The sequence below is a fragment of the Pecten maximus genome, chromosome 10, assembly GCF_902652985.1.
Source record: "Pecten maximus chromosome 10, xPecMax1.1, whole genome shotgun sequence".
Taxonomy (NCBI): Eukaryota; Metazoa; Mollusca; class Bivalvia; order Pectinida; family Pectinidae; genus Pecten; species Pecten maximus.
Window position 1 is genome coordinate 16,139,567 of NC_047024.1, and position 18,727 is coordinate 16,158,293.

Here is an 18,727-nt window from a genome sequence, read left to right on the forward strand (position 1 = left end):
TCAAAATAAATCACAGGGAATAACTGAACAATATAGAAACTTCACAAAAAACTACACAAAAAACAACACAAACAAACAACACAAAAAACAACACAAACAAACAACACAAACAAATAACACAAAATCACGTGTTGTCATAAACAAGAGAGATTTACTTAATTTTGAGTACTGGCCGTTCGGTAGGTACCGCTTCGTCATTTCGCTTTTTGAAACGAGAGATACTAGTACATTTATAAAAAAAAATCGCGAATTAACTTTAAAAAAAAGGAAAAAGAATGGAAGCCCATGTTTTTATCCGACATATTTCGCCCCCTTATCCTTGATTTCATTGTTTTACAATGGGGATTTTCGTTCTGGGGTACATGATATCGATACATCTTTCTGCAACCTGTGTTAACCTGCAGCAGCAAAATACGTTTTTAAGATGATCACTTTGGTGAATTATGTCAGGTCAATAAACAGGCACTTTGTTTTCTTCGTTATTTCGCGTCAGCTTTGTTCTAACGTTTTTCGTCTTATATAGAAATAAAGTTTTCTACTTTGACGAATTACTATGAAATAAACAAGTACAGTAGTAAACAAAAGCAGCAATTACTGGTCGTTAAAATTTAGATATATAATGACAATTAAAACAAATAAGGACTAAGGATAGAACCCTGGGGAATCTGTATTGGAAAACGATTTTGAAAATTATTTATTTATTTATTTATTTTTTCAGTTTCTACTTGACAGATAAAAATGTTCGTACAACACAGTCCTTTGTTGCTGTGCCAAAAACGACGTTGCAGGTATGTGAATACCTCGAAAATGGAGCACTCGCGAAAGTAACGCTATTTGCAGTATTGGCCACGTGTCGCCATCGGGGTTACCTGTATTTCCGGTGACACGGTGTTTCCTCGGGTGACACCAACTGTGAGATTGGACTTGTGGCATGTCACAGGAAACGGCTACCCTACCGGACACAGCACGTGTGGTCAACGAAATGTCACTATTAAGGATAAATATCACAACATTTACATATCAATCTATCTTCCTCATTCGTGTCCGTTCGGACGCCGGTTTTCCTGACCAGCTATGAGGTACACCCTCCTATCATAGTTTGAAACTTTACAACCAATGACTACCTAGATTCCGTGCCATTTTGGACTGGTAGCAGTCGATGTTGACGAGACAATATCAACATGTTCAACATTTTGTGCAATATTTACAAATCTCGTCGGTGCAGAGAGATCACACGAGACTTTATTTGCTGTAACATCTTCAAAGCTGCTAACACAGGATTTAGCTGTGATGAATACAAATCACATGTAATTTAGTTTCCAAGATAACTTGATAATATTTTACTAGTCCGTCATTCGGGCGTAAGATTACGCGAGAATCTCGCGGGATTATCCACCCGGATTTGTTCCGCTGCTTTCGTGGTTTATCGAGAAGGATCTTAAGAAAATATTTACCAACAGGATATTACACGATAGGATCAATTTATTTGTAATTTTTGTTTTAAAAATCAGATTAGTTTAATCTGTTTAATTTAAACTCTGTGGTGACTGTTCGGCTACCAGGACTGGGAGGGAGGGAGGGAGGGAGGGAGAGAGAGAGATAGAGAGAGAAAGAAACTCATTCTTGTCAAGTGCCCCGACAGGAGTCGAACCCGGGTGTCCGGCGTGATAACTACGGCTCTACCTCCTGGGCCAAAGAAGCATGAATTGAACACTATGTACAAGCCCCATCGGCCCTTTTACACTCGCATGTCCATTTACGGTATATTATACTGACCTAATGTAGATATTAAATTAACAGGATTTAGAATTAACTTTTATTCTTAAATTGATAAATATGTGTTTGTGTTATACAGGAAATACATAGACTATAAGTAAAACTTGATACGAGGGTAGGGTGAGAGTCAATATTGACGCTAGTCTCACACTGCTTCTCGCTTACAGAGTCAATAACGAATTCAGCTAATCCCGACATCCCGTGAACTCTCGCCCGCGGCGTTATCACGCCTCCAACAGCGAGATATATATATCGTTATAATGGAGATCTGTGATAAAACAAAACAATAACATGTTATATTTGTGGTGTATTAACTGTGTTGATACGTCAGACGGCAGACGATGTCAAACTCGTTTAAATCCACGAAAAGTCCGCAAACTAATTTTAAATAGTTCCACCATGGTATATAGCGGTATTGGGGGAAAACAAATTCTCAGAAAATAACTTTTACGAGTCCGCGTCATATTTGTCATGTTTTAACGGTAAAATCGGAGAATACAGACTATGCTATTTTTTTATTCAACAATATATATTTTTCTTTAAAAAAATACAAGAAGAAAGCAATACGAATTTACGACTAAATAAAAGGTTCTAGACTCTGGTAATACCGGTTATGTTGTATAAATGTGAACTCTTGTCACACACAAGTCAGTTTTCATTATCAAATCATTAGATTGTATAATCAGAGAGTTTTAGTCGGGACCAGGAGGATGTTAAAATACCAGTGCATAAACAGTGTGATTATCATTTAATATGAATGACATCATTTAAGTAAATGTATTGCATTGTGCTATTATTTAATGATGTAATGTGTTCTTCTGTATAAAGAGATATATATAAATTGTTGATTGATATAATGGTATGATTGTCCATCACTATCTGTACTATTGTATGATTGTGCCTACTCTCCATTGTGTCTTGTAACACAAGGAAATAAAATAATCTGAATCTGAAAGCGGGCTACTGATCAGTGAAACACCTCTTATGACGATCACATTCAATCCGGGTCATAGGTAACTATTCAGGTCATAGGTCACCATCCCGGTCACAGGTGACTATCCGGGTCATAGTCACCCTCCCGGACACGGGGGGGGGGGGGGGGTATAACTACAATGTACACCCGTTCCGTTGCCATCATGGCTATTTACTGTAAGATTTGTGTTTATATGTCTTTAGATATAGTAATTTTTATTCTTTTAAGTAATTTGATAATTAATTGAGACAAATTGCTGTGATTTATTCTATATATAAACATAGATATGTAAAATGTATATATTTGAGATTGTTTTATTTTTTAATGATAATTTGTGGAACATGCGAAATAAATCGTTTAGATGGAACTACGATATTAGGCATGCACGTGCATATGTAATTTGATCTATGTCTGCTGCAACGTTGTGAAATATTAATGTATACCAATTTGAACTCGCGCGCCCGAACTTAAAATATTTCATTAAAATTAATTTAACGAATATTATTTAATACAGACATAAAAATAATTATTTAATAGAAAGCAACAGGTTTCAAGATCCAAAAATATTTTTATTTAAATTGGTAAATGTACCAAACGAATATATTCGAGGAAACTTAATTAATGAAGAATTTGGTATTTGGTGTTTATCAAGTACTGGGTAATGGACATGGTTAACTATCCTACCGAGATATTCCGAGTAGTGTTCGCCATCCTTATTCACGTGAATGATAAATCTATAATTGATTCTGTATCTTGTTAACTACCCTATCGAGATATTCCGAGTAGAGATCGGCGTCATAAATTACGAGATTGTTAAATCTCATTCGGAACACGCTCGGCCTTTCGTTCACGGAAATGGCCGAGTAGTTACGATTGTGTTAAATCTATAATTAATTCTGTACATTGTTAACTATCCTACCGAGATATTCCGAACAGAGTTCACAGTCTGTAATTAATTCAAGCTATATTATTTTATACACAGCGGATATTAACATCCTATTAGCATATTTATCACGTTTCTTGGTCATTATAAACAGCTAAGTTAAGCTGAGGTCGCCCAGTTAATGATGATCATTATTATACAGCAACAACCTATATTGAATAAAATAACATGCATTGATGAAATAAACGCTCAATGTTTCTCATTTATACGGGTATTAAATTAACCCACAAACAACACATTGCTTAGCATTAAGCACTTTCGCTTCGTATAAACGTATTCTTATAATTTAAAACTTCGGATTAAAACAAAAAGCAAACAAAAAACCCCACTTTGAATTGGCAGAAGATTGTAAAGATACGACAAGTAGATGTCTATTTTTTGTTTTGTGTGTGTGTGTGTGTATGATAGAATTTTGATAACAACTATTCCTTTTACGACAGTTATAAAAACGATTCACCAACTTATATTGCGCCAAGCGTCTTCGTTTGGGAGGATACCCGAGTCCCCGGAGAAAATCACCTTGGTCAGAAAGGTGATGTCAAACCGATTCACATCGAATTGAGGAAATGCAACACCTTGCTGGTGAAAGACGAGGACGCTATCCACTGAGCCACCCGACCACCAACCACTTTCACATACTTTTATTTCGACATTATCTTAGCAAAATTTTACAATAAACTAATTCTCAGTTAAATGTTATAATGCATAAATTATGTTCTCACTGAAACTTCATAACTAATATATTCTGAGTAAACTTCATAATTAATATGTTCCGAGTAAACTTCATAATTAATATGTTCTCCTGGGAATTTCATAATGAATAAGTTCTCGGTGATTTCAAGAGGTCTCTTGTCGTTTTCACGACGATTCATTTTTGTTATCAAATCGACAACTGGTATTTATTTTTATTTTTTTATTTTTTTATTTATCTATTTATTTATTTATTTATTTTACAGACCAATTATTAATAATTTGGTTTATGATAAACCTATTCTTGGCGATTTGTTTTCATGAAAAATTGACACTTTTGAGAATTTTATCACAAAATGATCAGTTGAATTTCAATAATTATTGACTTATTGAAGAATCGACACTTTGTTTTTTTTCACCTTCACGTACAATATATCCCTGTTATCAAAGGACTGTTTTCAAAATTTAAAATTAAAAGTTAGAATTACAATATTGAAAAAAATAATATCCCAACGGATGTGTATTGCCTCTTTGTATTATTATCCAACACAAAAACAGGTGACAATTTTCATCTAAAAGTTTTTAATGACAGGAAGAATTCACTGTTTCCTGAGAATAGTAATATCAGTTATATAAAATATATAATTTGGTGTCCCAGAAACCTTAAACTGTAAATAAATATCGTCGCTGGTACTTCACTAAACATTTAAATATCGCCGCTGGTACTTCACTAAACATTTCTCGGATGACGTATAATTTACAGATGTATTCATCTTAACAGAAATCATTTCAATGACGTCACATGTGAACTTAACTCTTCTAGTCAAAATACCCGATATCTAGTACACTTATCAACTCTCGTCGGGCCGGATTAAAAATATATATATCTACGGTTTTGACAGAGATTTTAATCCATCATTATATAGATTGATATTTACCCTAATGACAAACGACAAAATACTCGATATCTAGGTATCAACTATCGTCGGCCCGAGTTTTTTTTATATTTAAATATATCTACGCTTTTGACAGGGATTTATCCATCAATAAATAGATTGATATTTACCCTAATGACAAACGACATATATTTCCTCTCTCTTGTCGACTGGAACACCTATACCCGAGTTAATCCTAAACATGTGCACTGTTAATCCTTTGTATGTTGGACCTCAGTTTCCTGTGGTCAGTGTCCGGCCGAGGTTTGACCAGATGCGGCGGTCAGTTCGGGGTGTGTGTACCGGGTAGCCGCGCCCAGACCGTGACACGAGAGGAAGCTGCAGCACACATGGTCCCTCCTCCCTGCGGGGCTCCGCGTCTGTATCCGGTGGCGAGGTATTATACCATGTTGCAATATAAATTCGGTACTGATACTACCAGCTCACTTCGCCCGACATCCATCGGACGCTCCACAACCCATTACTCTCAGAGAAAAAGTGATTTCTGATCATAGGTACTTGTGTATTTGAAGTACCGGCGTACTGATCCATTTATATGTGTGTGTAGGGTTTCGTAACTAGGTATACTTTAGCTAATTAGTACCTCTTAACACATCGCCACATGAATGCTGCTGTGGTCATCCACCATGGTCAAACAGTAACTTCTGACCACTGAATCTGACCAGTTCCTCTCGGGCGTTATCCATCAGCATCATTTGTATCTTTCTTGACAAGTCTTGATTTGGAATGGATTCACGCGACTACGAAGTGAAACTGGAGAAAATGTACGGTGCTTATGGACGTATCCCGGACTCTTTACGGGCGTCCGTTCTGGACAACGGACCTTATGTGGACAATGGTCATAATCCTCGGACAAATGCGGACTTTAATCAGCAGAGTAAACCCGAATTATTAAATCACCACTCCATCGAGGGTATACTGGCTGGTAAAGGCCGCGGAGGGGACCCTCTGTTACAGCGGCTGGAAGGTAGGCAAAGACACCGAAAACTCCAAAGTACATCACAAATCATTTATAGTTAATACCGATACTTGTCGCCAAACTGTTTTAATTTCAAAATCTGTTGGTGATAAATTCTTAATTAAATTCAGTCGCTCAATCAATATCATCAATATCTTTTCGTGATATATAGGTGACGTCACGGACTCAGACGGGTTTAATTTAATTAAATGTACTTTGATGGACTGATTCCTATCTACATCGCTGGTTCTTTAAATTATGTTTGATTTAGCTTTGAAAAAAAATTGTGGACTTTTAATTGTATTTATTAATCAATTATGGGAAAACTGTAGAATAAATTAGTAACATTTCTCATTGTTATATAGTATAGGGGATTATACGATATAAGTAATTATATAAAATAAGAATCTCATAATAATAGGCAACTACATCTCTACAATGGATAAACAAATGTGGAAACGAATGAATGTTTTTGCATTTTAAAACAGCTGTTCGTCAGCAATAAACTTATCATCAACATACACACAATAAATGAATAAATAGACAAACAAATAGAAAAATAAAAAATTAAGAAATTAAGAAAATAAATAAATATCAGTTTCATTAATATGTTTCCATCGCTGATAATTTTACATAAATTTTGTATTACCTCTCAATATGGACAGATAATTAATTCCACTACGACATTCTTTGCTTCCCTAGAAGTATATGTCAAGCGAAGTATTAGAAAGTGTAAACATTTTATTTTGAGTTGGTACTTCAACAGACAGAATTCAAATCTTTAGTAAGATTGACTATTTGCTTTTTAATCTATGTTCAACATTTCGGAAAACAATAGATAGAAATTCCTATCCCCTGTACTCTCACAATCTCTGTAAAGTGATACAATCAGGTAACATTTGAAAAAGGTCTTTTCTAATAATCCTCTGTCTTTAAAACAATTTAGATAATCATGTATTGTTTAATCTGTAACGACGTTTATTTAAGAATGTTTAAATCATCTGAGTGGATCTCAATCTTTTTATTTAGACTGGTCAAGTGTCTTGGGTTTATCTTTATAGCTGAAAAAAATAAATAAAACCGGTATGTATGTTTCTGATTATAGCTGAGTTAACTTTAAGTGGATACACATGTTCATAAATTATTTTTTCGGGGACGCGGAAAAGATAAAACGGGACTGGTCAAATAGCACGGAACATACTTCTAATTGCACGCGACGTTTTAATTTGTTAGTGAAGATTTTTTTGTGCTATTTAATATGGATGATATTTTTTCGCTGGCAAAGACTTGCTGAAATACACACGGGTATTGTAAATGTCTGGATTTTAGTTATTTATAAGAACACATTAAAAATGCTGGAATTAATTAATAATTTAACACAAAATCAATCATGCTTTTGAAATAAATGATTTGTGTTGTATCACAAATTATAAAAGCCAGTTCTGACGTCTCTTTATAACGCGAAATGTTAATTTTGTTTATAAATGTCAATTTCAGAATCAAACTTGTCGAATTGTAAGTTACCAATACGAGAATCCATATGAAACTGACACCCAGACTAATGTCAATAGTAGCTGAAAGAACCACTTAAAAACGACCACGACACAGAAATTGGGGAAAACGTTTTCTTGAAATGTGTCATACTTGTTTCTTCTTTGTCAAAACACAGGCTTCCATGTTAGGGTATAAAGATTTTTTTGGTATATATTTATTTTAAATTTCCATAACCTCATTTCAATTTTAAGTATGTACACTTTAACAGTCTATATGTCTATAGTTGTGCTATTGTTTATAATGAAATAGAATTCTGTAATAAATAAGGTTTTATTTTTCATCTTAGAGTAGAAGATCTGAAAATTTATATTGTTTAAATATAAAACGATATTTTTCTTAGAAATAAATTTCTTATGTGGTAGCCAGTCACAAAGATTTATCCTAGAAATAAATTTCAGACGTGGTAGCCAGTCACACAAAAATGTATCGTGAAGTTTTACAATCGTCTGACATGATTTAATCATTCAATTTCAATTCGTGGGTTGTCTCTAGATTCAGATATGTCTGTCGGTTGTGGAATTTGTCTGTCATTGATTAGCTGCTGTTTCATAATTCTGTGTTTGTGTATACCAAATCTATATATATTTGTATATAAGTATGATATTTTATTTACCAATTCAAGGCCTGGAACTCCTTTATGTTGATTAATCATTCCGATTCCGAGCTGACTGGAGATTCTGATTGGTTTAATATTCTTGAGTTGATTGTACCCTTTCAGAGTTGCTTTGTGCCAATTTTAAATTGTTAAGAATTCCGAGTTGTTATGCATCAATAATGCGTTGTGCTCGAATTTTGAGTTGTGTATCAATAATAAGTTGTTGTGCTCGAATTCTGAGTTGTTGTAACCCATTCTGAGTTGTTGTGTATCAATAATAAGTTGTTGTGCTCGAATTCTGAGTTGTTGTAACCCATTCTGAGTTGTTGTGTATCAATAATAAGTTGTTGTGCTCGAATTCTTAGTTGTTGTAACCCATTCTGAGTTGTACCCATTCTGAGTTGCTGTGTATCAATTCTAAGTATTTGTATTCCGGTTATGAGTTGCCGAATTTTGCAACTTATGATATTTAAGCCATTGCATAGAACTTGATATAAAAGTAGTTATTATTCGAAGAGGAACCTTATATTTTATACACAGCATTATTTATATACATGTACTGGCTCAGGCGGAACTGGAAACCCGTGGACATTTTAACTGCAAATAAACATGTCTTATCAGATAACAGCCATCCCTCACTCACCAATCCCAGAGTTCCCACCATTGACAAACAGGCAAAGCTTCATTATAAGTTCAATTCTTATAAACTTGTACAAACGCAATCGTATATAGGGGATGTGAAGTACAGTTTAGTGTATCTGGTGCACACCTAGTACGCTAATGAAGAAGTAGGGGGTAGTTCCGAACGAATTCTCGTGGCGTTTAGTTTTTATTGGTACTTTACTTATGTTAATGAACTCCTGCAAAGCTCTGCTCTCCCGTACTATCCGAGAGGCGTGCACCGACATGAGGTTGGAAACTCTAGGCTCGCGTGCCGACGGTAGGTTTGGAATATACACAGATAATATCCTAATTATATAAGTCAGATAAAAGCAGTTTTCACGTGATAAACTTAGCGACATGATATTTTTGTTTAACTGTAGGTTTTGATATGGAGTCTGTCTTCGAGTTTTGACAATAGTTTCTTGGAGGGATGTGTGTTGACATATTTGGTACATTTTTTATTGTGTTAAGTGGTGTCATCAAACACATACTGGTGTTTATTGTATCAAGGATATAGGTACGGAAATCTTTGTCGAGGTGGTGAAATTGATGCATAAATATTTGTTCATTGATAAAAGTGAGTGATAATATTTTACATTAAACATGTACATTTGTAAGTTTATTTTTCTACTATTACTACAACTGTAAACATTGTATTACGAACTGAAAGCATTTCGGATGTTGACAAGTTTTTAATAATAGATATGTTTTATAAATGTTTTGTTTATTTTTTTTTCGATTTCTGATATTATGTTCAATTTTTAAAACACAGATATGGATCAAGATATGATGGATAATAAAGTAATGAGGAGTTCCGAAGAGAGAGTAAAATCAGAGCCGAACGGACAAACGAACTGTAATAAATCTCCGGAGGACAACAAAGTCAAATGTAAACAAGAGTCCCCCGATATTAACGATGACGGCGACGATAAAAAAGACGATTCCAGTGAAAGTGGCGATCAAAAAGGGAAAAAGAGGCGAAATAGAACAACTTTTACCAGCTTCCAATTAGAGGAAATGGAACGTGTGTTTCAAAAAACCCACTACCCCGATGTCTACGCACGTGAACAACTCGCGCTTAGATGTAACCTGACGGAGGCAAGAGTGCAGGTAAATGACGTCATTGATTGCATGTCAAATCAATACTCACAACCCACGTGATTAAATCGTCACGAGGTTTAATAGCATTTTACCGTAATTTGTTTTCTTCAAAAACGACTCTTTCACATTCAACTTAACAAAACGGCTTGTCTATATTTCTTTTATATTTTATTACTGTTTTGAATATTGACAAAATAGATATTTTGAATTCATATGAAAAATCGTGATTTGTTATCTAAATTGTATCTTATGTAAGAAAGCTAATGTAAGAAGTTGGCAAACGGAGTTCTGTATGTTATTAGTAAAGGAAATGGAAAACAGAATCAATATCAGGCAGTGATGCCTTTTTGAGTAGATCATACTGTACGCGTAAGTCATGACAATTTTACTACACTAATAACACGATCCGGAACAAGAGTTGTATACTACATAATGACACTACTTTGTGTGTTACAATGTACCTGGCATCGACACAAAAGTGAATACTGTTGATATACACAAATTACGGTACTGTCAATTATGATGCGCATGCGCACAGTGGTACTATGATAGCGATGCTCGTGCATACTATGTGATAGAGTTGCAGGGTTTGTATTTTGCCGATTACCCGTTTCTTAGATGTCTTTTGATTACCCTAACATTATTACAAATACGAAGTCTCTCTTGAGAAAGACAGAATAAATAGTGCCTTAAGGCTATATGCTACATTATTGTGTCATGCACCTTCGTTTACAAAAGAGTTCCGCGATGAAAAACCTATCATATGTCCTTTAACCAATAAGGATTTGTGTCTGTAACGTACACACGAGGTCTTTCATTGTCATCACTAAGGACAAATCGCAAGTTTTTTGTTTTCTCTTATCAAGGGCGATAACTCAAGCACAAATAATATGCGTATGATTTAAAATAGCATATGTCCTTTAACTAAAATTAAGGACCAGTTTACATGTTAACAAACCCGGCCCGGTATGTATGTGCGCGATGCAAATTATTATTCTAAAGTGATTCTGACGATTGTAATGTTCAGTGGCGAGTTTTTGTAATGTATTAGCAAAGAGTGCAAAGAGAAATCGTGTTTGTGAAATAGATGCATTGTTTTTAGGAGTAGTGTTTTTACCGCTACTGTTTACATCTGAATATTTAAGCTGTCGTGTTACACCACAATCGTGTAAAACAACGAGTTATCTTCCAAGGATATATTGGTACCAGTGTTAACATAATTCTTTAAGTATTAGAAAGTATTTGGAGAATTTAATTCATCGCCGCTTAAAGGTTATTTTCAATGGATGATACAATATATAAGTGCTCACCGTTTAACCCCGCTTAATTATGTACAAGGGGCAGAGCATGCGCACAATGTACACATATTCAAGTGTCCATGATATTGACACAAGTACTTCTTTTTTACTTCACCTCCCCAACACGTGCCGATGTTCCCCTTAGTTTGACGGCAAGGGTCTCTATAATGGGGATTGAGTTTCCCTTCCGCTTCCTTCGTGACCCTTGAAATGCTCCGTTGTTTTAAGGGAGAGCTGAAATCGGGGCTGTTATAAAGCCCATGTGTAGAAGTTGTCGACACGAGTTAGCGCCGGCGTACATAGATACATATGTCTCTTTCCAGCTGATACGGATTATATACCGGGCGCTCGGACCAAGCAATTAACAGACCCCCTATGTTTACTCTTGTAAAGTTTACGGTCCGCTACTGCTGCCGGAGTTTAGAGTGTACTTAGAGTCACCTGGTACAAACATATAAAAACGATCGAGTGTCTCCGAAACTTTGTCTCCCGTATAACCTCGTCTCATAACCACTCTATACATACAAATGGCGGGAACCCTCGACTTTGATTTTGAAGATATGGAAATCTGAAAATTAAATTTGATGTATATAAGCGATGTTTTTATTACTAGAGAACCGGGTACGAGCTTGCTATCTGATTAGTTCGTCAAACCTATATCAGCAAAATGCTTGGAATGTTTTCCTCTCGTGCTTCTAAAAACTCTCAAAACATTTACAGATCTCGTTCGAGCTGGCGTTATCGTTCAAATCTCGTACAAACGTAGCTGTCACTAAGTTCGCCAAAGACTCCTGGAATACCTCACTCAATTTGGAATAAATATTTAAATGCTTTTAAGTTCGGTATTTGCTTCGATCGCTGAGTGTTTTGCGATTGGGATTTTTTCTCGAAAATATAGTATTAAAATAGAATTATTATTCGTGTATTTCTTTTGTCTGGTGTTCAGTATATCGATAAGAATTTATACGTATTTTATATTTAAATTGCCCCTAAGCTTTTTAAAAATATCACGCCCCATTGCAATGAAACCTTGTTTATCAAAGTCACGTAAGTATTGCTGTTGTAATGCCCCGCTCGAGGGCGTATACGTTTTACATAACACCAGAAAATTCAGAGCGCCATGTTTCCGGCCTCGTGAGGCTGTTTGTATATTGATAGGCCCTAAATTGGTTTTAGAATTAATCGGAGATGTCAAAATGATCGATTCTTATATATTAAAATTTTCAAGTTGTTATCAGAATAAAAGATACATTTTAAAAACAGATAGATAATTACTTAGATATTTAATTTGTGTGTCTGTTTTGCATCACATAGATAATTCTTTCCCAATAATTTGTTTGATAAAATCAAATGAATAACTACATGTAGATAAAGCAACTGTCTTCAAATAAGTAGTAATTTTTTTCAGTCTTTTGATATTTTTTTATGGAATACTCATCTTGGCTTGGGAACCATTTGTGGTGTTTCTGTTATGATGTTAGAAACAGTTTCTGATTTAAACATGTTTTATTGTCCGAAAATGACAAATGGATGAGCGACCATCTCTGATACAACATGTAAATTACATTTACATCACGTGACATGCGTAATTAGTGTACCGCACAGAAATACGTTCACTAAAATAATAACATGGAATATATAAAATCACGATTTATGGAGAAAATAGGTGAGAGACAGGATGAGAGGTAGATACAGATTCGGTACCGAATACAATAGGGTTCGTTCAGGTAGTATCGATACCCATTGTTGTACATGTAAATATAAACAAATATAAAATCATTTGTACATGTTTGACAATATTTGTGTTTCGTTTAAATAACTGTCATTATTTCGCCACAAAATAACTTCTAAGTTGAAGTCTACATTAAATCATATAGGGTATTTCACAAAGTTCATATCTGATTATCGAAATTTGTCTACTGATGTGCAATATTTTATTTCATTAATTATTTTTCTAACGTTCTAAAAAAGGAAAACATTCTATGTTCTACGCAATACAGTCTTCAAAGGCGAAAAAACAATTCCGGTTAATCCTATATAAACTGTACATGTATACTCCAATTCCTTTGTTATATTTAGATAGATATAGTATTTTATTGTCAAGTAACATACACACCCCTTTCTTATGAATTTGAATATCATCTTTATTTCTTACTATAACGCCACAGTGTCAGCTGGCATATTGTGGTAATTACTCGGAACATTCTTTTTTAATTCGCCGCTCGCTTCACACCACGTGTTGGGGTACGCGCGAAAAAATGTGTCGAATTCCTCCTTTGTGTTGACTAGAAAATGTTTTATTTAAAATGAACGAGGTATTAATGGAACACGCCCATTCGTACGTAACTAGTTACCAAAACTGATACCGGATATCTATGTACGGAAATAATTGTCGTTATTTAAATCCGGAATCGTTAGTGCAAATGGGTTAGTTTGAACTGATGCACAGGGATAACAGCTCTGACGTCAGCAAATACATTTATATTTTTATGAATAACTCTAAACTGTTTTTATTTGAAAAAAATGGCAAAAACATTGGAGGCAGTGATATATTACCGGGAGCAATACATGAAAAAAAATAAGTAGAAAACAAATATAAAAAGAAAGAAAGAAAAAATAAATGATAAACAAATAAGAAACTGGCGACAATAAACGAAACAAACCCGAAACAAGTAATTTAACAAACAAACCAAGGGGAAAGCAGAAATACAAATATTTACAAAGATCGTCATACAATAAAAAAGAAAGTAGAATTGTTTACAAAGACCGTCTCACAATTAAAAAAAAAAGAAAAACAATTCTTTACAAAGACCGTCTCACAATAAAGAAAGAAATACAATTGTTTACAAAGTCCATCTCACAATGAAAAAGATAAATACATTATTTACAAAGACCGTCTCACAATTAAATTAAGCGTAATTTAAACGAGGTGATTACTCTGAACAAAGTGTTATTTATACATTTAATCTATTATTTTTCCTTCACTATACCCGAAGTTACAAGGAACATTTATTTTTTATTTCTTATGAGTCGACTTTTCAATTGTCGTGAAGTGGAGATAGTCCTATATATTATCGTTTCATTTCAAGTTCGATTTTTTTCCAAAAGCAGAAATGATAAAAATCAACCAAAGCTCAAACATACATACACGAACAAATTTGTATGAATGTGAATCGAAATGATACTGACAGCATGCATCACATCCTCAATGGCCGACACATCTCAATACAATCGCTGTTTGTTAGGTTTGACCAAGTATCATGCCGAGTAATGCTGGTATCTGATTTGTTTTGACATTTCTCACGTTGTTTCCTTTACAACTGTTGTCGTCTGGTTAATAAATGACGACCCTTTCATTGTCTCCACATGTAAAATCTCACAAGATAGAATATTAAATATTCTTTTGAACATTGGTAGTCAGCCAAACATCAGTGTCCATCTATAGAGAGATACAGGCATTCCAATCCAAATAGTTTTTATGTAATAAATAAATGAATAAATAAATAAATTAATAGACAAATAAATGTATTAATTAATAGATAAATAAATAAATAAATAAATAATAAATAAATAGATAATAAATAACTAAAATAAATAAATAGATAAATAAATATCTTTCCGTGTCCTTTCCATCTCTCAAATCTTTTCCTTTCTGATATTGAGTAGCATATGTTTAAACTGTTCACATATTGCCGGAAGTAGGCCCAATAATTGGTAAACATTGTGTCCAACCCTTTAAAGCAAAATATGTTTAAACGAAAGAATTATAATTTATCAGCAATTTGGTAAAATATGATTGAGACCTGACTTGTACCGTATACCACCAGTTAAAGCCCCGTCATTAATTCCTTGAACACTGCCACTTAGTAATTAATCCTGGCATGCTTATCTTAGTCGCCATCTTTGATTCCCGCCATTTAAAGTTTTAAATAATCATGATCATTTTCACTTTCGATTGAGTGGGGGTGATGGCAGTAAATTCAGGTTATCGTCGGATATTCCCGTTTCCCATCATTTGTCGTTCTTTATCTTAGAAAAAAACACATGTTAACAAGCGACTTTCACGATTAAATACCTCAGATACTTATCCAGTTATGCTAATTCAATTATTTTAATATGAAAATTGGCAGATCAATTACGGCGGTGTTGTCGGCCGGGGAGCGTGTAATAAATAAGATACAAGAGTTTGTAGAATGGCGCACGCGAAGTGGATAGTAAACACTGGCCCGGCTCCGGAGAGCGTAAACCCGGATCAGTGACCCGTCGAGTTATGAATATAACTTTTTTTTTTCTCGTTCTAACTTTAATCAATAGCTAAAAGTACATCTAATGCACCGGGCACGTGCACAACACAGGTAGGTAAATGTAAAATTTTCTTTTATCTCATATCACCTAAAATTCCTCAAAAATGGCGAACTCTCTGGGATCCCTCCAGTAGCGTACGATGAAATCTATTTTTTTAGCACGGCCATCATAATGTCATTATGGGTTAATGGTCTTCCACCCTGAGAATTAAACAGCATTTTCTGTATTGTTTTTACACTATCTATATCGCTATATACATTTAATTCTCGATGCCATGGTTTAGTTTTTTGATGACACACGAGTCGTACGTTGGAGCGTTCTACTCAACATCCCCGTCGGTAGATTAACAGTATCGCCCTATCAGACCGACGTAGTTTACTGTAGGTAAATCGGCCGTCTTATCTGATAAAAACCGCACTTTGAAATACAGGATCATTTTATTCATCAGTTGAGAAAGAGAATTACATAAGTTTTTTTTTACTTGGGTGTTATTTCTTAGGAGAAGAAGAAGGACATCTTTAACGTTAAATTATACGTACTAGTGGTATATCAGAACCTGGTTAATATTCCCGTAGGTCTATCGAAACTCACGATTGTACTGTGTTTATCTCCAGCGGAAATATATCATACCAAGTTATGAAATTGATGTTCATAAAATATGTAAATAAAAAACCGTGTTCGCGGAGGTCATTCGCCACTAGAAGCCATTTCCATCAGAGGAAACAAGATAATTTAAAATATATTTTGCGATAATTTTCGGATTGTTTCATAAATAATGTCTCGTCTACAATCTTTGTATTAAATGTTATCAAATAATGACCTAAAAGAGACATAAAAAATGATGTCTAAATAGTTTTTTATGAAGATTATGGTTAGAATTATGTTTTAGAGACATTTTAGTTTACAAGAACTGTATAGTAAAGACGAGTAAAGATTTCAGACCGCGAAGTGAACATTTTGAGTGTTAAGTCTTACAGTGATATGTTTACATGTCATTTTATTTATGTAGAAATAAACAGCTACGTTAGATCATAAAGACATAGTTTATTCACTATTTTCATATTAATTATTTTTAGTATAAAAATATCATTTTCTCGTTTTTGGAACTGAAGACGTTTCCGATAAAATACATACAATTCTTTGAATAACGTAAAACAATGGTATATTTTTATTTATATTTTATATATATTTTTTTGTTTTGTTTTGTTTTATATGTATTAATTGGCGCGGCAAATATTTTATTTAAGAAAAATAATGGTAATATATAAATAAAAGTAAAAGAAATGATGAAAACAAGAACAAAAAAACAACCAATCACGTCAAAAGCTTTTTTCAATCCATTTTTTAACATATTTTATAGCAAAATCTGATGCAAAATAAATACAAAGAAAATCTAATAACGAACACAATGAACTTTATAAACTATGGTCGCCACTAATTCCTTGGTCTCAGTGTTTTCTACTATCAACATTTGTTCCAGCCCCTGTTGTGTGCCACGTACTTTGGATGTAGTGTCTTCTATTACGAAGTCCGTTATATTTAAGCAGTTTCTTCATTAAACGAATGTCCTCGTTTATTTTGTATGTTGATGCAGTCGTGTCTCCCTATTTTACTGTCTGAACCAATCGCCTGATAAAATTGGGGAAGAATGGTTTGAATTGGTATCGGCTGACACCCCATTTACACAATGGGGACTGGACTGGAGGATATACATACATTGATATATCTATAATAAAACATCGAATAGGATAAGCTAGCCTATTGTACTCATTAACATTTGTACCCATAATGAATACTATTTATAGTATGAAAATTATGCCAATTCCGAGTTCGGTATTTATTGTATGGTATTTGGGTAATTACGGTATTCGCTGATGCTTCAACCACGACCTCATTTGCATATTTGCCCCTACAGACCTTAGAGGGATTAAGAGAGCTTTACAGCCAAAGGATTGCCTCCCTTTATTCCGTCCCTCCACAACACACATCACAAGACAACAAATAAGGCCCAGGACTGTTGAAGACATCTATCGATCGCCTACATCGTGTACCCCGCTCACCAATCGTTAGAGCAGCGCTTTGTTCCACGCTAGCCACGTTTATACACCCCCGTGGTTCAGACGGGGGATTATGTAAATGGCCCTGTGTTCCTCAAGACCTTTTATAAACACGACAACAACCAGATTATCTTTGTGACATTCCGCAAAATTTCACGTCAAAGTTGAAATTTCAAAGTATGTTTTTCTTTTATCTGTATTAAATATTAATTCTAAAAATGTTCGTTTTCTTATATCTATATAAAGTATTAATTCTACAATGTTCGTTCATACTGAAAATTGATGTAAATGATTTTAGTGTTTTGATTAAATACATAGTAAGATTTTTATTAAGTTCCAGGTGAAGTTTCTCACGTCGCTAATAAGTCTACATGATCACAATTCTCCCACAACAATGCTTTGAGAATTCAATACCTGTCTAATCAACACTACGATACAAATGTAGTACTTACTGAAGGGTTCCAAGACTTTATAAGCAGGAGCTAGGGAAGGAAAAAGGCAAAAAAAAAAAAAAAAAAAAAAACATAACTTTTATAGTATTGAAATAAAAATATAAGTCAAGAACGTTTTAGAAAATTGTGTTATGGTACTTTAAAACGCATTGTTATAACTGACAAACTAATATAAACTATTCAAAGTATATTTCATCCTTCTAGGACTCCTAAGTGATGTTATGAATATCATACAACTATTTCGTCCTTCTAGGACCCGTCAGTGATGTTAGGGACATCGAACAGCTTTTTCATCCTTCTAGGACTCCTAAGTGATGTTATGAACATCATACAACTATTTCGTCCTTCTAGGACCCGTCAGTGATGTTAGGGACATAGCATTTTATAAAATCACTAATTGTTTAAG

General features: G+C 34.2%; 1 protein-coding gene across 2 annotated transcripts in view; it reads left to right on the forward strand.

Annotated features, from left to right (window-relative positions):
* The first annotated feature begins 5,659 nt into the window (after positions 1–5,659).
* Positions 5,660–18,727, forward strand: part of LOC117336192 (homeobox protein aristaless-like 4) — a 29,782-nt gene continuing 16,714 nt past the window's right edge. Inside the window, exons 1-2 of one of the 2 annotated variants that reach the window (XM_033896644.1) lie at positions 5,660–6,305; positions 9,881–10,218. In XM_033896644.1, the coding sequence (XP_033752535.1) occupies positions 6,065–6,305; positions 9,881–10,218 (579 nt within the window). In that variant the 5' untranslated portion in view covers positions 5,660–6,064. Of the gene's footprint in view, positions 6,306–9,276; positions 9,386–9,880; positions 10,219–18,727 lie in introns of those variants that run through there. The other variant, XM_033896645.1, reaches the window with a different exon arrangement.